Source organism: Hippopotamus amphibius, chromosome X (genome assembly GCF_030028045.1).
Source record: "Hippopotamus amphibius kiboko isolate mHipAmp2 chromosome X, mHipAmp2.hap2, whole genome shotgun sequence".
Classification (NCBI taxonomy): Eukaryota; Metazoa; Chordata; class Mammalia; order Artiodactyla; family Hippopotamidae; genus Hippopotamus; species Hippopotamus amphibius.
In genome coordinates, this window is record NC_080203.1 from 132449015 (window position 1) to 132469908 (window position 20894).

General features: G+C 48.3%; 1 protein-coding gene across 1 annotated transcript in view; it reads left to right on the plus strand.

Moving 5' to 3' along the window:
- The window catches only part of PUDP (pseudouridine 5'-phosphatase), a 69672-nt gene that overhangs the window by 44882 nt on the left and 3896 nt on the right, over window positions 1-20894 (plus strand). Inside the window, exon 3 of the mRNA XM_057718959.1 lies at window positions 6014-6243. Within this exon, the coding sequence (XP_057574942.1) occupies window positions 6014-6243 (230 nt within the window). The remainder of the gene's footprint in view (window positions 1-6013; window positions 6244-20894) is intronic.

Sequence of the window (20894 nt, forward strand, 5' to 3'; positions counted from 1 at the left end):
AGAGACAAAAGCAGCTGGCAGTGGTGTGTCCTACTCTGGCCATCAAGCTAATCTGAAAGTGATCAACCCAATTTGCGGGGCTCAGGACCGTCTAACGACATAGTTTTCCACTGTCCACTACTTTTTCCTTGTGTGTGTGTGTGTGTGTGTGTGTGTGTGTTTCCTTTTCTCTTTCCTGAGCTCTGACCTTGATTGCTAATGATTTCTGAAATGTTGCCAGCACACGTTCATATTTATAATCATGAATTATGCCGTCTTCTCAGAATCAAGGCCCTGGCTTCTCGTCTTCACCACCAGCTCTGCTACCTTGGGTCCGTGTTACTAGTTTCTGTGGCTGCTGTAACAAATGACCACAAACTTGGTGGCTTAGGACGACAGAAACTTATGGTCTCACAGTTCTGGAGACCAGACATCTGAGGTCAAGGTGCTGGCTGGGCCATGTTCCCTCCAGAGGCTGCAGGGGAGGGTCCTTCCTGCCTCTCCCAGCTTCTGGGGGCTCCAGGCATCCCTGGGCTTGTGCATCCTTCCCGTCTCTGCCTCCGTCTTCACAGGGCTTCTCCTCTGTGTCTGTGTCTCTCTTCTCTTGTAAGGACACCAGTTGCTATGATCCGAATGTCTGTGTCCCCTCTCCAAATTCATGTATTTGAAGCCCCAACGCCCATGTGATTATATTAGGAGGTGGCCCCTTTGAGAGGTAATTAGGTGGTGAGGGTGGAGCCCTTATGAATGGGATTAGTGCCCTCATGAAAGAGGCCCCAGAGAGTTCCTTCACCCCTTCCGCCACGTGAGGACACAGGGAGTGGATGGTTATGTATGAACCAGGAAGGGGGCCCCTCAGCAGACTCTAAACCTCTAAATCTGCCAGCACCTTGAACTCAATTCCAGCCTACAGACCTGTGAGAAATCAATTTCTGTTGTTTATAAACCATCCCGCCTGTGGTGTTTTGTTATAACAACTGGAACAGAGTAAGACAGCAGTCACTGGATTTCGGGCTCACCGTAAATCCATGATGATTTCATTCTGAAGGTCTTTCATCACATCTGCAGGACCCTTTGCCCAAACAAGTTCACGTTCAGATGTACCAGGGGTTAGAACTTGGACACATCTTTTGAGGGCCACCATTTGAGCCGCTATCCTTGGTCACATCCCTTTGACCTGTAACACCATGGTGTTGGCCTACTCACCTTTCAGAAGGGGGCACACTCAGCGTCTAAGAGAGGTGGTGTGCCCATGCCCTTACACGCGTGGGTCGGGGTGAGGAGGGGCCGAGCCTTGCCTGCAGGAGTGCACGTGGAGGAGGTCTAGGCCGGGCAGAGCCCCGCACAGTGTCCCCGTGCCAGGACAGCGTGGCTCTCTGTTCTCCTCCCCGGGGGGCCGGGCGCTGCATCAGCAGAGCCCCTGAGCTGGCCCCGCGGACATGCGCCCTCACCTTCCTGTGCCTGCCTGCAGAGGCTAGACTCAGCAGCCGCTCAGCACGTCCTCAAACACATGGTCTCCCCCGGGTCCTCTTCACTCCCCACTGCACGCCTCTGGGTTCAGGGAGACGTGTTACAAGTGATGCCTGAGCTAGTAGCAGTTTGATGGATATAAACACTCAACAGATGGATTCCGGGGCAACACCTGAAAGAACTCATGTCCACTGTCCATCTTTTCTGCATTTTTCCTTTTTCAAGTCCACTTTTGTGGCAGCCTCCGTGTCCTGTTTCACCCGTCTTGGGTCTCTAGGATGAAGTTGGTCAGAAACACTCCTGTATCAGGATCGTGGATGCTCCGCATTTCTCCTTTCTTCCTGCTCCGCATTTCTCCTTTCTTCCTGCTCCGCGTTTCTCCTTTCTTCCCCTGTAGATCAGTCCTGGGAGTGCTGATTCTTTGTAGCAGGAGCTGTCTGTCTTTCTGCCCTGCCCTGAAACTGACTTCAGCACACCAAGGCTACAACCTGTTTGCTAGATTTCATTTATGTACCTAATTAACTAGCTTCTCCACAGAACAGAACTCCTTTCATGTTTTTACTCTTCTACTTCTCAGAGTGACTAAGAAAAAGTTGGTATACAGTATTTAAAGGATACAAAAGTTTTTCAGGTTTGTGTGTGTGCGTCTTTCAAACCAAACAGAAGAGGCCTAATTTTTTAGAAAATGATTTCCCTGATTTAAAAACAAAATTTTTTTGTTCACGAAAAAATAAAGGATACAGAAGTTTTTGAAGGAGTCAGGCAATGATGTATGAGGAGATTGGAATGGTTCATTGCGGACTGTTACCCCTGAAGTTTGATGTGATGCTGGTGACCATGGTTGACATCCTTGGGGCCTTGCCTTCCTGTGTGTGCTTTCACGTGCAGGACCACAGCTTCACCACCAGCAGCATTAATCCCTGCTGTGTGACGGGGGACAAAACTCAGTCACAAAGAGGGGACATAATTGCCACAGGCTGTGGTCAGGTCCCTCTCTTGGGTTTCATGTTTGTGTTGGTCTCAGACATTTTCAAGGAGCTTGGTATGTTGTGTCTAGTTTAAAAAACAGTCACCCAAAAACCATTTTTGATTCATTCCCCTATGGATAAAAATGTTGAGTACTCACTCCAGTATAGGCTAGTTCCTGTGTACTTATGTAGAGTACTGCGCTGTTACGTTAGGTACATTACAGACTATTCACGGAACTACAAATGTTACAAGGATAAGCTAAAATGAGATAAACTAAGTTTTTTAAATGAATAGAACATTTCCGATAGCTTTTGGAGAAAACGTGTTTAAACATGCTCCGTTATTTTTTAATGTGTTCTTGTACTATTGTGTAATACAACTTGAACATTTTATTTTAAATTAAACATTTTGTTTTAAATGTTGGTATTCAACTTTAGTCACCATTTCTAGACAGAGGAGATTATTGGATATATATGTGCTCCAGGCATTCTCTTGTCCATCTTAACTCACCAGTTAAGTAAAGGTTTTTATTAAAATTTGGCTAATAAATGTAATTCTGCATATTAATCAGTGGTTGTTCCAAACTAATTGAATGGTGTGGCTTTTTAATATTTTGAAATAACAGAGTCAAACCCCATAGAAACTCTTCCCTAAAATACTTTCACGTTGTTTGAAAATTCCAGTAAGTGTGCAGTTAAGCGTATGTGTTCATGAGGCATGTGTCTGTAGTTTTCTTCTATGACTTTTGTCTAGCTTTGGTATCAGGAAAGTGCTAGTCTCATAAAATGAGTTGGGAAGTAAGTGTTCCCTCCGATTTCTTGTGGTATCTTTAGAATTGGCGTTCTTTCTTTCTGAGATGTTTGGTGAATTCTGCAGTGAGGCCATCCAACCCTAGATTTGGGAAGGTTCTTAACTCAAATTCAGTTTCTTTAACAGATCTAGGGCTATTGAGTGAGCTTTCTGTCTTTCAAAGAACTTATCCATTTTATCTAGGCTGTCAAGTTTATTGGCATGAAGTTGCTTACAGTATTTTGTGTATCTGTTTAACGACTGTAAGGATCTGTAGTGCTCTCCCTCATTCGTTATGGTACATTTAGATCTTTTTGTTGTTGTTGCCGTTTCCTTGATCAGTCTAGCTAATAATCCACCAATTACATTGATCTTTTTGGACTTCCCTGGCGGTCCAGTGGTTAAGACTCCTCACTTCCACTTCAGGGGGCACGGGTTTGATCCCTGGTTGGGGAGCTAAAATCCTGCATGCCACACCGTACAGCCAATAAATAAGTAAATAAATAAATAAACTTATCTTAAAAAATTGATCATTTTAAATAACTAGGTTTTGGTTTAATCTGTTTTCTGTGTTCTCTTTTCTGTTTTCTATTTCATTGATTCCCTCTTTTATTTGAATTCTTCCCTCCCTTTTCTTTTTTGAGTTTAATTTTCTTTTCCCTTTACTTTCTTAAGACAAAAGCTAAGGTTGTAGCTCTTCTTTCTTCCAGTTTTTTAAATGTGACAACTTAGATCACTGATCTGAGACCCTCTTAGTCTCTAGTATAAGAATTATAAGCTATAAACTTTCCTCTAAAAATGTTTTAGCTATACCTGACAAAGATTGATGTTTTTGTTCGCTGCAAAATATCTAATTTCCCTTCATGATTTCATCTTTGACCAGCATCTTGCATAAAAGTGTTGTTTATTGTCTAAATATTTTTGATTTTTCAAGTACCATTCAATTACTGATACCTATTTTAATTCTGCTGTGGTCAGGGAACTTACTTTGTGTGATTTCAATTATTTAAAAAATTATAAAAAAAATTCTCTGGCTCATAGTATGTTCTATCTTGTTGAATATTTCATATGCACCTGAAAATAATATGTATTTTTCTGTTGTTGGGTAAAGTTTTATATAAATGTCAATTAGGTTAAGTTGCTTGATAGTGTTTTCAAAATCAGCAATACCTTACTTATTTTCTCTCTACTTGTTCTATCAGTTACTGAGACAGGAGTTTGAAACCTGTGTTTCTAATTTTTCTTCTTCGAGTTTTTGCTTTATGTATTTTGAGGTCTGTTATTTGGTGCATACCATTTAGAGTTACTGTATCTTCTTGATGAATTGACCTATTTGTCTTTATGAAATGTTCCTAGTTATACCTGATAATCATCATTTTTGTTGTTTTAAAGCCCGCTTGTCTGTTGTTAATGCAGATGCCCTGACTTTTGATCAGTGGTGACATAATACGTAGTTTTCAATCCTTTTATTTTTAACCTATTCAAGTATTTATCTTTAAAGTAAGTTTCTTGCAGATATTTGGGTCTCACTTTGTTTTTGTTTTAGTTTTCCCATTCTGACAGTCCCTAACCTGGGCGTATTTATATTTATCAGACTGTTATATAAGCTCATTATATGCTGATTCCATCATCTCTACCATTTCTGTGTCCATGTCTATTGATTGCTTTTTTCCTCCTGCTTGTGAGTTTTATTTGTCTGCTCCTTTGCAAGCATGGTCATTTAGATTGTATGTCAGACACTGAATTTTATATCCATCCAAGGGCTAGATTTTGCTTTATTCTTTAAAGAGTTTTAACCATCTTGGCGTGGAGTTGAGTCCACACCTTCCTCTGAGCGTCTCATGGGACTGTTTCTCTAAAGGATCAAGCACGTTATCTGCTGCTTTACTGAATGGGTTCAGGTATTGGAAAAAAATGACCGTGTCAGTCTTTTCTGTAGTAATTGAAACAGAAGGGGCATCGCCTTACATACTTATTAAAAGGACCGTGATAATATGATTATTTAAAATACTGTTTTAGATAAACCACAGTGCTTTGTGTGGATTTAGACATTACTGTTGTCGTCATAAGCATGGGTTGAAGGTGGAAAGTACTGTCATTTTTGTCACATTTCTGATAACTGGCCGTCTCTTAATTGGCTGCATGGATAGTTACATTACCCTATGTATTTCCCTGACTTAAGCCTCACAGTTGATAAGAGCATGGAAATGTGTCTTTCACATGGTATGCTGTTGTTACTGTTCAGTTGCATTAAGCAGAGCCTGCTTTACCGTCTGACCCCTTGATAGGTGGTCCTGCAGCTTTGCTTTAGCTGTGACCTTTCCCCTCAACCTCTGATGGAGGCCAGTTCAGGATCCAGCAGGGTGAGGAATGCTGAACTGCTTTCTGTACAATACAGAGTTTTCTCAGAAAGCACCCAAAGCTTAGTCCTTGTGTATTCATTGCTTTAAAAGAAAGCAAAGCAAAGCAAAACAGAACAAAATGAAGTGCAGTGTAGAGGCGCTTCCCCAGGTTTGTTCTGCTAGGATAGGCAAACAGAGCAACATCATCCCAGTGCAGTCGCCTCTGTGACTTTGGGAAATGCTATCGCTAAGCCCTGAGTTGCTTTCTGGCGTTTGTGTTGAGTGGGGATGTCCCAGTGCTGGCCACTCCTGTTAGGACCGCGTGTGAGATCAGATGATTCCTGAGAAGAGGCAGCAGAGTCGGGCGACAGAGCTGACACGGCAACCCTGGAGGCCTGCGGCCGGTACCTGCCCCGCTCCCTGACGGCTGCCCCCCTCCCTGACGGCTGCCCCCCTCTCCCCAGGTGTGGAGGAGCTGATCCGCCACCTGCGGAAGCACGACGTGCCCTGTGCCGTGGCCACCAGCTCGGGGACCGCGTCCTTCCAGAGGAAGACCGGCAGACACAAGGACTTCTTCAGCTTGTTCCACCACGTGGTCCTGGGCGATGACCCCGAAGTGAGGAGCGGGAAGCCAGAGCCAGACATATTCCTGGCCTGTGCCAGGAGGTTTTCTCCTGCGCCTCCCGTGGAGAAGGTAAGCGGCGGCTGGCGCGGTGGTTACGCGGTGTGCAGGGACAGGGGTCTCCGCGTCCGTGTGCACGGCTCCTGCGCGGCGCTTCTGAGAACCTGAGGGAAGGGTCGCGGGCTCACCGCGCGGGAGGCGCACGGGGAGAGCCCTTCGTTTGTGGGGGAGCGCGGCCAGCCCAAGACACCTGGCCGAGTGAGACCCGGCCAGAACCGTCTGGGATACCCCAGGGTATCCAGGAAAGCCTGGGCCCCGCCGCGCGCTGCCGAGGGGGACTTTGCAGGGGAGGGGGCCTTCAGTGACGCGGGGCTGCCGCAGCCTGGTTGTGAGCAGCCTTGGATGCCCTTGCTGGCTGCAGGTCCGCCGTTCAGACGTGAAGCAGCAGCGCTCACGGCCCCTCTCCCCAGTCGCTTCCTGGTGATGTTTTGTCACGGCAGAGCTATTGCTAAAGCTGACCGTGGGTTTTCATGGACAAGTTTCCAGGTTTCTGTGTGCTCCTCCCTGCAAGTGGGCCGCAGGTGGCGCTCCGTCCTGCCCCCGGGGGTGGCTGTATTACGCAGGGTCCGCGGTGGAGGTGGGCAGGGGGTCTGAGCCTGGGGGGAGCTCTGAGAGCGCATGATGGTGCGCGTTCAGCTCTGCGGAGCCTCCGCGCCGCGCACGGGGACTGCTGAGATGGAGGGTGGAGCCTCGACCGCCAGCAGCTGCGGATTCCAGGACATCGGGGCTTCTCCGGAGGGGCTGCTGCTGGGGTCCCAGCTGTGTCCACAGCAGGCAGGGCGCCCCTCGGTGTGGCGGTACTCCCGCCTGGGCCCTGGGTTGGAGGGCGTGGTGCCTTGTGGGGAATTCGTGCAGGAAGGAACCTTTCCGTGAAAGGTCTCCTCACCGTTCGCCTCTCACGAACCTGTGACCCAGTGATGGGAGGCCAGCCTTTTGCCACACAAATCACAAACTCGGGGAAGGTTACTCAAAAAGCTGCCTGCAAATGCAGCTGAGAGCAGGGAGCGTGAGTGACCTGTGTTTGGGGTCCAGGACCTAACGTACTACATTGAGCCTGTGAGGGCAGTCGACATGTGTAACCCCTCTGCCTGTGTCTGATGTTCAGACCCCCGACGAGGCAACCCATGGTTCAGTTCACTTCTGACACTAACTGCCTGGAGTTGGTGCAGACCCCTAGGTTAAGGGCTCAGACCCAAAGACTGCCCCCACTGCAGACGCCAGCCGCCAGTGAGGTACCCAGGCCACTCACACTTCTCCCAAGCCAACCACAAACGTGGGGGTGTCCACACACCCCCCTTCTCGGTTGTCAAAATTGACTAGAATGACTCCTAGGACTCAGGAAGATACTGCTTTGCTTGCACTTACTGGTTTCTTTTAAGACTACAGCTCAGGAACAGTCGGTGGAAGAGCTGCTTAGGGTTAAGGCACGGGTGGCTGGAGTTGTGCCCTCCCTGCACCTCTGTGTGTCCACAGCTCCAAGGACCATTTTTAGGGTTTTTGTGGAGGCTCCATTACCTGCCAACATCAGTGAAATCATTGGCCTTTGGTGGCTGCATCCCCTGGACCTGAAGGTTGGGAGTGGGGTGCAAGTGGCAACCCTCTAATCCTGCCTTGGTCTTTCTGTCAACCAGCCCCCATCCTGAACCCATCTAGGGGCCCAAGGGAGTCGCTCATTAGCATAAACTCAGGCGTGCTGCAAAGGGGATTATTATGAATAACAAACAATGTTTTAATTGCCCAGGAAATGCCCAGGGTTTTAGGAGCTCTGTGCTGGAAATCAGGCACAGAGACCAAATATATATACATTTTATTACACTACAGCCATAAGAATGGTTGTGTGTCATTGAGGGAGAGCGGCAGTGCATACCTAGCAATTCTCACACACACACACACACGCGCGGATTCAACTCAGCAGTTGCATGACCAGGGTGGAGCCTGAGATGGCCCAGCCACAGAGTCCAAGATGAGGCCTCGCGGCTGCCGGGACAGTTCCTGGCTGCCATGTGGTTTTGCTTCTTACATCAGGACGTCTTTGCGTCCACGTGCTTGCCACCCTACTACAGATTCCATACACATGCGTTCCTCTTCCCTACGAACTTCCCCTCTTCTTAAAGCATTTCCCATCCCTTCAGGTGATAAAGCCCTCCTCCTAGAAGGTGGCTGTGGATGTGTTCACAGGGAGAGTGAGGTGCCACCCTGGGCAGACTGGTTCCTGAGCGCCTCAGAGTAGGAGCACCTGCTTCCAGCCCATCTTCACAGCTGATGAGAGAAGAGGCTGACCCGTCACATCACACCTGTCCCTGTGGATGAGGCTGTTCAGGGAGGAGGGTGCTGCCTTTCTCTCTACTCCAGGCAGTCCTTCCTTTTCCGGGCGGCCTGTTCATGGAAACACGGCGTTTCCAGGTTTCCAAGTGTGTGCACAAACAAAGTTAACGGGACACCACATGCTGGCTTTGTGTGAGGCCAGTGACAGTGAAACCGCGGAAAAGGAGGGCACGGCTGTGCGGCCCCCGCCTGCGCGGACGGGAGCTCCCCCTTGGTGATGCACCCGGACATCCCTGTTCCCCGCAGTGACCGTGTTTGTTTTAGAAACATCAAAGGAAAGTGAGCAAGTGGGTGTCTTAGGAGTGATCTCGCTTCTACAGTACCCTCGTTACTCACCGACGTGTATTTATGCAGGTGTTTGTCTTTCAGAAAAGACACCTTCCTTGTCCTGTTTCCTAGGCAAGCGCAGTAAGGCGGTTGGGTTTCCCTCAGGTGCTGTGTGTGTCGTCCTAGGAAAGGATGACGTCGACCGACTCCTGGCTGTGGAGCCCCCACCCCCACCCCCCTTTTGCGCTTGCGTTTGTCTTCCTAATTCCGGAAGCAGTTGCAGAGAGGTGCGTGGAAATATGACACAGCTCTCAGGTGCCGGCGCCCGCACGTAGGGGTGGCGAGCCTCAGAGTTCAAGGCCGTTTCTCGCAATCAGTAAGTCCCTGAAGACAGTCACGGTTGCCGTCAGGAATTTATGATGCTGTGCGTGTCACCAGATTAATTCGGTACAGTAGTAGTCATAGGGAAGTAGTAAAGCACAAGTGGCATAAAAGGGGGAATTTGTGTTGACATCAGTTACCATTTTACTAGGAGAAGATGCCTAACAGAGCTGCATTCAGTGTTTTTACTGTGAATGTTTTCCTCTAAGTTTGTGTATCATTCTTTTGTGCTGAAAATGCGCAGTAATACTCTACCATCTTCACAAGCCCCCTGCACCCGTCCCCACGCTCATGAGCCCTCATCGCCTGCTGGCTGTGTGCCCAGGAGGCATCTGGCATGCGGGAGTCCCCACCCACTGAAGCCCAGAGGCCCCTCGAGGCAGAGGTTCCCGTGGGGCAGGGCTTATCCGTGCCCCGGCTCTCACAGCACCTGAGCTTCTGGAGGCAGACAGGAGCCGGGGGGCTCCGCGTTCCTGGGCAGGTGGGGGGACCAAGCCAGGTGTGACCCCCAGCCCCCTGATTGTGTGAGCTCTGCCATTTGAGTACCTAGCCACAAATGCACATCTCTGTTGCAAATAAAAAGGATGGTATCATGTAAAACCTGAAATCAGTTTTAAAAAGCATAGCAGTCACTACTTTGCATACTATTTTTCTTGTTAATGTTAAGAGCTGAGTTTCAGAGTTTTCATTTGAACTACTTTTTTGTTTTGAAGAGTCTCACACATTAAGGTTTAATATACTTAGTAAAAAAAAATGACAACTGCATTTTAACTCGTGAGTTCTGAATAATTGTACAACGTCTTCATAAAACTCAGACCACTTCTTCAAATATAGAAGTAATTACCTGAGTCGACTTCTCAGTATGTGAAATGGCAGTTAATATATTTTACATAATCCCTTGACAAAGAAACGCGTTAAAAATCCTTCTCTATACCTCTTTTTATTGTGTATTGTCTGTGTGGCCAAAGTCTGCAGACAGGCTAGGCTGTCAGGTGTTGCTGCCGTGAAGAGCTGTTTCACCTCCCAGAATAACGGGAACCAAGCGGGTGCGTTGTTTTGTCACATTCAAACTTAACATTCAGCAGCCAGGCGAGCTGAGCTGGCCTCTGTCTTTGGGGGATGGCCTGCTCTTTAGTCAGTCTCTCACGTCTCAATACCCCGCTAGGGGCATAGCGGTGCTGGAGCTTCTCCTGGGGGTGCGGAGAGTCAGCGGGCCATAGTCGGCCACCTTCGGGGCCTCGGGGACTCTGCAGCCTTGGCCATTGTTGCCAAGGCCTCACGACCATCTAATCCTCCTGTCACCCAGAACCACTGAGCAAAATACAAGGTCCTCTGGTCACGGGTCTTGGTATTATTTCATGTCTCTTGCAACCTGATGTACCAGGCCCTCCCTTATATCATTAAAAAAAAAAAAAAGATCTCAACTATTCCGTTCATGACTCCTCCCATTACATATCTTTTCTTTCGCCCAACCTGCCTTTTTGTGGACCAGGTTGCTTGCTTCCCCAAATTCCATTGTCGAGGGGGAAAACGTTTTTCTGTAGTCTCTTAGGTTCGGTTCCTGGAGGCCTGTAAATTAAACAGACAGAAGATATTAGCCAGAGAAGATACAGATTTCTATTTGCATAAGAACAAGACACTTCACAGAAAAATATGATTCAAGGAGACAGAACCTGGGGCGTATATACCATCTTAATAGGGGTTGGGGAGAGACAGAGGGGCGCTTCTGGGAGAACAAATGGCTTTTAAGGAACGTAAATGGGCTCTTAGGAAAACAGATGGGAGATATGATAGTTGTATGACGATGTGTGTGTGGGCGATTTCTTATTCAGACTCTGACCTGTGCAGACTTCTCTTCAGCCATAAAAGTCAACCTTCCCTGGTTGTGAAACTCCTGGGGAGGGGATTTATGGCAGTTGAACTCTTTAGGGAGCCTTTGCTTTTAGGAAGATAAGGAGAATTTAGAAAAAGCCTCTTCCTGCAGCTGTTGATTCTCATATGTCTTCAGCTCAGAATAATCCTTGGGCCCCTGTGGCATGTTCTGGGCCCCCTTCACCACCGAGGGGGTCCTGTGTTTGGGTTTTTTTTTTGCAACACCCCATTGTCACTGAGATGAGGTCCACAGTGTATGATCCTCTTGATTACAGGAGGAGTCAGGCAGCCAGTCCTGGGTGTTGACAGTTGCCATCAAGAAATGGGCTACCTGCAGCCCATAGAGTACACAGCTAACAGCCCTGTATTTACAGTATTTAAGGACGTCATCAGCTGCCCTTCACTCTGTCTGATGGAGTGATGGGAGAGCTGCACTCTCCCTGGGTAGCAGACACGGTACACCTCCCTCACGCGCTTCTCCCCAGGTCACCTGGGTGGGCGTTCATCTCCACGTGACGCCACACGTGCTTAGGGACTGCCTTGCTGCTTTCCCAGCCCTGTTACCTCCGCTGCACGGAGCCAGCAGAACCAACGGCAGCCGCTTCTCTCTTTGCAGTTAGCAAGCCCGTTCACCCGACAGGGGCTCTTAACTGTGTCTGCTTGCGATGTCTCTGTTCAGTCCTCTTCAGTGTGAGTCCGGGTAAATGGATCTCGGAGGGATTAATTTTTTCTCCTTTGGATTCATACGCGCAGACACACGCCTCACAGAGACTGGGAATTGCTGCAGTGAGGTGCCAGAAGCCATTTTTTGTTCCTGCGATTGGTAACGTGACGTGAGGAGCTCCTTTGTAACCTCTTCCTGTCACGTGCTTGCGGCAGCATCACTGCTCCGCGGTGTTCTCGCTTCTCGGTGTGTTTGTACTTGGGCTTGCGCAGTCTTCACCTATCGGCAGTTTGGAAGAATGATAGTTCTCATTAGCCCCTCATAACAGCGTGTGCGTATAGCCCGTCTCTCCTAAACCGCCATCGCAGGGTGAAAATTCAGCAGGGCTCCAGACACTTACAAGGATGAGCTGTATCTTGGATTTCTGAAAAATTAAACAGTCGTGCCCGCAAGTAGTCTTATTAGACACACACGATTCTGCTAGACCGGGGGCGCACTGACACTTCACCACCAGTGCTGAGAGCCTCTTCCCGTGTCCCCGGTCTAGCCTTTGGGACGTGTGTGAAGCACGGGCGTGGCTGTCTTCTTGTGCTGTGATTCCGTCTCTCTCCGCCTGGTGCCCGCAGCACCCCGTCAGGTCAAGCCTATACCCCTTCCCTGGGTGCTTTCTCCCTCGCTGGTTACTCCAGGGTTCTGGCTTAGCTTCTGCTTCTGTGTGACTAGCGTATCATGGGTGGAGATGGGGAAGGGTCACCCTATTGGTGTAAAAAAAAAAGTCTGTCTGCAAAGACTTCTTAGGGAGTGACAAGGGGCAAAATGCCTGAGAAACACCCGATGAGTCGTACACTAGGTTAAACGAACACTGAGTCAACGGCCCCCCATAATTTCCAGAGACGTTGTCTAACAAATTCAAAGGTGATGTTCTCTTTTTTAAAGGGTGTCCACAATGGCTATATCCCCATCACCTTGTCTGTTTAGACTGGGGTGGCTAAGTCCTCCCATCTAGGGTGGCCAGGTCCTGTGCAGTGCTAGCTCTGAATCTCTGTGTTCCAAGAACCCACCTAATCCCAGGCCAGCGGGGATGGCTGGTCCCATCTGTTTATGTCCACACTTGGCAACAGCTTGTCCTAACCGCTGGCAAGAGGATCTAAATCTCTGAGGGGTGCTGGGGGTCTTGGACCAGTTCTTCTTCAACGTTTTCCTAATTCTGCGCGTCTTGGGCATGAACTGGATGAACATGGAATCCCTCACTGTCTTCTAAAACATGGCAGCACTCCCCAGGTGAATGCACAAGGAACTAGGATGTGAATTCTGCACGCATGAAGTACGTTGGCCATTGGGTTGGGCATTTCTGGCTGCCAGGGCCCATTCTCTGGACCATCAGCAAATTAGGACGTGGTTTGTTTTATGAGCTGAAGGCCCCTTAGCACAACCAGAGGGCGTGTTGGTTGTATGTTGTATTATTCTCTCCCCGGTTAGCCGGGTGTGTTTAGAAAGCCTTAAATGTGAATTCTGATGCTTCACCTTGGACCAGTTGCCTGTCTTCCTTTCCATCACTGCCGTAACAAATTACCACACGCTTAGGGACTTCGAGCAATGCAGACTTCTATCTCACGCTTCCATAGGTTGGAATTCCAGGCATAGCTGGGTCCGCCGCGCCACGTCTCACAGGCGTGAAACCAAGGTACTGGCTGGCAGGGCTCGTCCCAGGAGGCGCTAGGGAAGGACCATGCCCTGGCTCATCAGGTGGCTGGTGGAATCCGGCTCCTTGCAGGACAGGATGGAGTCCCCATCTCCTTGCTGGGCTCTACCCTCAGCTCCTTGAGGCCTCGCTCTGGTCCTTACAGTAGGTCTTACATCACAGAGCCAGCACTAGTACAGTGGACTCTAGTCACACTTGAAATCACTGCTTCTACAGCACCTCTCCTCCTGCAGCCAGAGGAGGTGCTCTGCTTTTAGGGACATACCTGGCTAGAGGAGCAGCGCCCCCCCTTTCATCCAGGACACCCTCTCTGTCTCCAGCTCCATAACCTGAAGCCCATCTGCAGAGTCCCTTTTACCATGTAAGGGACTCCATTCACAGGTTCTGGGGGTTCAGGCGTGGGCATCTTTGGGGACCAGTCTGCCCCAAAGGAATAAAGCTTCTCTCAGCCCCTTGGCCACTCTCTCCCTCCGCACTGTTCCATGCTGCGTCTACAGCATTCCCTAGGAGTTCAGGTTCCTGATTCCTCCTGGGTCTTCTGCACAGCACCCCACTGCTGCCCCACTGCCCCCTGTGTCCAGGTCCCCAGGTGCTCTTGGTCACCAGGAGGCTGATGGCCATACTCATAGGCAGGTCGGGGTCCAGCAGAGACCAGCACTCACCCAGTAGGTATGACGTGTCAGTGCCTATGTGTGGGAGCTCCTTGCTGCACCTGTTCTATTAGATGGAGAAACTGAGTCGGGGGCTAAAACGGTTGAAGTCTGCAAGGAGATAAGTCCGTAGGATGGGACGCATTCTCACCCCAGGAGCATATTCTCAGCGTGGAGGAAGAAAGCTGATGCAATGCTGTGTTTATTGCCCCTCTGCTCGACGGTTCTCCCCCCAGCACTATTGTTGTTGCTATAGTCTGTTTTGAAGGTAAATAGTACTTCCGCTGTTTCTGTTACCAGCAGCTGAAAGCACCTACGGCATATGGTCACTGGGCCACGTGTTGGGGGCCCTAGAGGAGCACAAGGAGCCCCCCAGTCCTGGGTGTTTTTTGTGGCTCTCACCCCGCCGTGCTGAGCGTCCACTGGCCGATGTCTGAGAAGTGGAAAACCCAGGATGTGGTTCTGTGATCACACAGGGAACCACACGAGACAAAGGGGTTCGGGTCCACTTGGACCCTTAGTTACCAGATATTCCCGACACACACCATTTGCAAACCCCAAGAAGAGTCTCGCACACTCAGGGCTTGCTGTTTCTACTTCTTGAGGACATTTCTTGGCCCACGTGGACCCAGGATCCCTTGCCGACTATTCTGCGCCCACCTTCAGGGGTCTGATGCCCTCTCCACAGCATCCCCACCTCTGCCCAGCAACACCCACCCCCAACACCCCTGCCAAGCTCCAGTGCATCCTCACCGTTCTTGAGACCACCTTGTCTCAGTGCTGGGGTGGAGGCTCCGTGTGAGTCCCAGGTTATGCAGAGAAAGGAGGGGTGCTTGCCTGTATCCCAAGACTCTGAGGTGTTGCACTGCTACCATTGCAAAGAAGGCAGCGACGGACAGGACACGCTCCGTGGTGACCTGACCGTGTGCCCTCTTGGGGACCTTTTGTCCTGAGGAGGCTGAGGAGGGAGGACGCCTCCCAGAACTCCTTACTTCTTCACTCCCTTACATTTCTAATAAAATAAAAGGGCAAAACCTAAATGCCAGGGCTGGTAAATAGTTAAGGTGAAAATTTGCCCCATCTGATTTTATTTACTGTAAGTTCTGTAAATTAAAGTCATTATGTGCAGATAAGATTCAGAACACTCTAAGAAAGCAAGGCCAATGACTTCATTTGCATTGATACCACTATCAGGTGTATCTTTTCCAAACTTTCGCGCACCTGTGTTTCACGAGTATCGCGCAAAAGCCCGAGGAAGCCAGTGTGGTTTTGCACATTTACTTGAATACATAGAGGAGGTAGGAAGAGAAAAAAAGGATTCTGATGATCACCTAGAAATGATTAACACTTGTTTTACGTATCTATAAAATACTGAGCACCTTTGAGAGATTTGCTGAGCTTTTCAATGGTTCCTGACAGATTGGTGCACACAGAATCTATATTGTTAAAAGAGAAAATGAGAAAAAGGTTTTTGAGCTATCTTGAAGTCTTTTGCTCAGCACTTGATTTACATGAATACACTTTAAAATGGACAGTGAGAGTGCCTCACAATGTAGTTTTCATGAAAAAAATGACAGAGAGAATTACGTAGGAAGCTTCACACCCATGCCCACCAAGTTGTTAAATACTGTATTTTTTAAAAAGCTTTCCTCAGAAAGAAAAGGAATCCATTTAGTGGTGTGATTCATTCATCTGTCTAGCCTGTAACTAGAGGATTTGGTTATGAATATGTTTTTATTAGTACTGGCTTTATTCTTTTATTTTCAGACTAAAATTAATTCAGTAAGACAGTAGCTTTGTAACATGTAAGGGATACTGACCTCACCATCAGACACTATTATGTGGAAGACCACAACACATCTAGAATCTAGCTATAGATAGGTGGATGGGTGACTGGATAGGTACGTAGATACATAGAGTTGGATGGATAGCTGAATTCTTGGATGAATGGATGGATGGGTGGGTGGATGCTTGGATGGATGAATGGATGGATGGATAGATGGATGAATGGTGGATGGATTGGATGGATGGTGGGTGGATGCTTGGATGGATAAATGGTGGATGGATGAATGGATAGATGGATGGGTGGGTGGTGGATTCTTGGATGGATGGATGAGTGGATGGATGGATAGATGAATGGTGGATGGATAGATGGGTGGGTGGATGGATGGGTGGGTGGATGGATGGTGGATTCTTGGATGGATGGATGGATGGATGGATGGATAGATGGATGAATGGTGGATGGATGGGTGAATGAATGAAGGATGGATGGGTGGATGATGGATGGATGGATGGATGGATGGATGGATGGATGGTGGATGGATGGGTGGCTGGATAGGTAGGTAGATGGATAGGTAGGTAGATGGATAGGTAGGTAGATAAATAGGGATGGATGGATGGATGAGTGGATAGATGGATGAATGGTGGATGGATGGATGGATGTGTGGATGGTGGATTCTTGGATGGATGGATGGATGGTGGATGGATGGGTGGCTGGATAGGTAGGTAGATAGACAGGGATGGATGGATGGATGGATGGGTGGATAGATGGATGAATGATGGATGGATGGGTGGATGGATAAAAAGATGAAGAATATAAACAAAAGTAGTAATTAACAGCAGAATACATGCAAACTTCAGTCATTTTTACAACAGTTCTTAAAGGTTTATTATTTAAATAAACATTAATGAAGTGTATATATATTTGATATCACAATATTGTGGTACTTGTTTATAGGTAATTCATTGTCTGACAAAGAACATGGAGACCAATAAAACTTAAACCTTAGATATGAGCACTGTTAACAAAAAATTAATCAAAAATACAGTTTAAGACCTCCTCAAAGTTTTCATGTCTCATAGTGTGAAAATTAGCCTTAATATTACAGAAGTAAGTAAGTAAAATCAAATCTACTGCAAAAAGTGATATAATGAAAGTTTCAACTTAAAAGTAGTGGTTTAGTTGAAAATTGTTTCAGTGATTACATTTGGATTATCTGTGGCTTTATATATAATGAATAAGCATGGACGCTGCTTTGGGGGTACTTACATTTGCATACACACAATCCCAGGCTGCTCAGAGTCTTGAAAATGAACCAGAGAGACGTCATGTCAAACTGTGTTTCACCGAGCAAGACGAAAAGCTTTACTCCCTACAGACGACAGTCACATGTAAACAGTTCACTAGTTCCAGAAGAGTATACAACCTAAAATGTACACATATAATCGTGTGAAATGTAAAATTAGTTACCAGGTGTCACCTCAGGTGGGTGTGGACAGCGTTTGTCTTGAAGACCTGAAGGGGACAGGTGCTTGGGGTTGAAGAGTGAGTCCCTGTTGGCCTGAGCTGATGAGGAGAAACGCAGTGGGGAGGGTGCCCCTGAACGTGTGGGAGCCATCCCCTGGAAGTAAGGGGAGGGGCCGCGGCCATGTGATGGCGTAGCTGGCAGATAGATCTGACATCACTGCAGGGGCTGCCCCTCACGTGGCTCCCACTGCAGCCCCCACTGTCCCTGGGCCTCCGTCCCTCCTGGGCCCTCTGCTCATCACAGAGAAATGCCAGGCTGACCGGGGCCCCTCCTTGTCTCCCTGTTTCCCTCCTCCTGGTCACAGCTCCACACCCAGCGCCACCCCCCTTACACCCAGCCCCCCTCCACTCATCCACGACACAGGAAGGCCCCGCATCTCTCTGCCTGACCCTCCCGCGTTGAACTCAAACCCAGGCTATCACAAAGCAAGCTCTCCTCTCCAGCACAACAGCGGTCCCAGTGCCCTCCACGTCAGAAAGCCCGGACTCCCCTTTCCTTCAACGTCCAGCGTATCGTCCATCAAACTCCCTGTTGCCTCTGAAGGATTTCCCTAATCCCATTTATCCATTCTCTCCACCACCATCAGACAAAGATTCTATTATGCACAACTTCATAGGTATCAAATGGACCATCTTAGTTTTACAATGCTCATCTTTAAAGGACCTCCTAACTCCCCCAGTGGTTCAGATGAGCAGCCCGTGTGAAGATAGTGGACATGGGCCATCTTACAGGGCACTGCTGAGTCCGAGCATTTTCAAGGATGTACGTTCGGCACCTCCGGGTGCTAATCCCCTGCAATGCTTCACTTCTCCTCCCCAGTAGTTGGAAATGTCATTCTTTCTAAATTAAACCCCTCAAGCTACAGTTTAATTAAGCTCATCTGCTCTCTTGGAGATGGAACTCAGATGTATTTTAGCCTTCAGCTCGGTAAAGTGAAGAGAACATTGGATTCTAGAGACCCGGGCACAGTTCCTAAATTCTATCACCTGCTTGCTAGTGTGACCTTCAGTCACCTCTGAATTTCCCAGGCTCAGATCCCTCACCCATGACAGTGACAGGAGAGGGCTGAGCTGTCCTCTAGTGTGACAGTCTGCCGCCCCTGTGCTGTTTGAATCCTGGACAAGGCACTTCTGCCATCTCCTCGAATTCAGCAGGCATTCCTCAGGTGCCCACTCTCTGCCTGGCACCATGAGAGGGTGCCTTTCATGCAGCCCTGCCTGGTTATAGCCAAGCACAAGCTGTGAGAAGAATATTCCTGACCAGCAACTTCCTTGAAGTCCTGGAAGTGTGTCCTGGGCTACCCAGTACAGGTGCCGTGCTCCAAAAGTCACTCCATTAGTTAAACGTTTGTATCCACACCTGCCCACAGAATCTCGGGGCCGAGGGACAAGGTGTGGGTTGAGGGAGGAAGGGTGTTTTACTTCCCTGGCCTCTGCACCTGCTGAAGCCCCTGAGGAGCCTTTCCTTACAGGGACATTTCTTTCTGCAGAGACCAAAGTGCACATCCCCAGTTCACGTTTTACAAGTAGGTGTGAGTGAGTTTAAGGTTAAGTGGCAGCAGTCAGTGAAGGGTGGGTAGGGCTGGGCTGGTCACTAAGAGAACAATGAAGTGTTGAAAAGGAAACAGAGAGGCAAAGCTCAACATCTGTTAGCCACGTGTGGCAGTTAGAAAGTGCGGGGAGAAATTTTGATATTTGCCAAGAAAGCATACTTCCTCCTTTTATTTGTGAAGGTGTAAGCTATATTGCTTCAGCTTACATCTTTCAATGTTTTTATGACTGTGAAGTCCCGACGAAGGGGCAAAGTCTTTCCGGGTAACTTGCAAAGATTTATTCTTTGGTTTCGATAGATAAGACAAACCATGTGGTGAAATCCGTGTGGTGAAATCCACACAGTGTCCACGATCCTGGGCCGTGCGTACCTTTCCCCTATGAGTGGTCCTCAGAAGACCGTTAGGTCTCAGGAATCAGGACACAGAATAATGAGCACATGGAAACCTTTGGAGGCATTTTTACAGGTGCTCCCAAACCTAGCTGTTCTGCTTTGTAATTCTGCTGCTTCTGAGAAGGAGGGGAAACCCTGCCATTCCAGGTGCTGTGGAGTGACAAGAACGCAGTCTGGTCCGTGTGTAGTAGGTGCTAGGGTCGGCCACCTGGACCTGGTGCTGGTGCTGGTTCTCGGCGGGATTCGTGTTGTGTGTCTGTTTTCTGTCCTGCATTTGGCTGCTCTGTTTAACTTGTGTGAGGACAAGGCCTGGGCAGAGGGGCCAAGGGGTCCAGTTTCCTGTAAACTGCACACCCCCACACACCCCCGTTTGCTGCTGTGTTTTCCTGCCGCATCCTCACCATACACCTTCCAGTTGTATTTGCCAAATGCAAGTTTATGTGCCCGACACACAATGAGACCAAAAAAACAGTGAAACATCGGAGTTTGGAGCAGAGAAGGGTTTACTGCAGGGCCAAGCGAGGAGATGGGTGGCTCATGCCCCCCAAAACTCCACACTTCCCCAGCGGTTTCAGCAAAGGGCTTTTAAAGGCAAGATGAGGGAGGGATGTGGTTAGTTGTTGCAAACTTCTTGGTATTGGAATCCTTTGTTCTTGCAGCTGTCCACATAGGTCAGGTCACCATGTTTCTGTAAACCTCCAAAAAGAGAAATGTTATTCTCTTTTCTGCAACTTTTTGTCTCTAGGGATAGAAAAGTGTTATACCTCTAAAGATCAGAGCCTTGAGAATGGGCTGTCCTGCATATTTCATGCTATAGGCAACATTCTTAACTCGAAGTAAAAGCAATAGAAGACAAAGGTTAAAGTAAAAGGAACAGATCCAATATGGAGTCTTATTCGTTCTTTCCTGTTACAATCTGCTTTTAAAAACTTCAAATTCTCTTTTAATGTCTCTGTGCTTCTCCAATTGTTGTTGGCTGATGTGAAGAGTCCAGCGTTTTTTGAGGTCTACCAGGCGAGGAAGCTGGGCAAGTGGAGGCAGAAGAAAGGAATTTTAGGAGCTCCTGACACAATGTGTACAATCAGGGTGTCTGTTATTCTTTTGACTGTATTTACAACATAGACTACAGTCGCTTTTGACCTTTCAGAACAGCCAGCATCCCAAGTGGCTCTGTGCAAACTCCCTGTCCTGTCTGCCCGGCTTTCCTCTGTGTCCTTTCGAGGGCCCAGCCCTACTTCCATGCCTAGACATACTTCCAACAGCCCTCGTGCTGCACAGGCCTCATACGTCCCCTCCTCCCTGTCATCCTTAAGTCTGGCCTCTCTGATGGCCGTCATCCTTTACTCTGCCTGCCGCATACATCCTAAACATAGTGTTTCACATCTCAGTGCTCCGTTGGGATGATTCATTCCAGAATTAGGTGGGAACAGAGGATGAATTGAAAACAGAAACCAATAAATGGTGCTCGTCTGCGGAAACAGTGAAACTTTAAGAAACAGGGCATGTCAGTTACACTCTCTGTATTAGCCATAAATGCCTGCGGAGCTTTT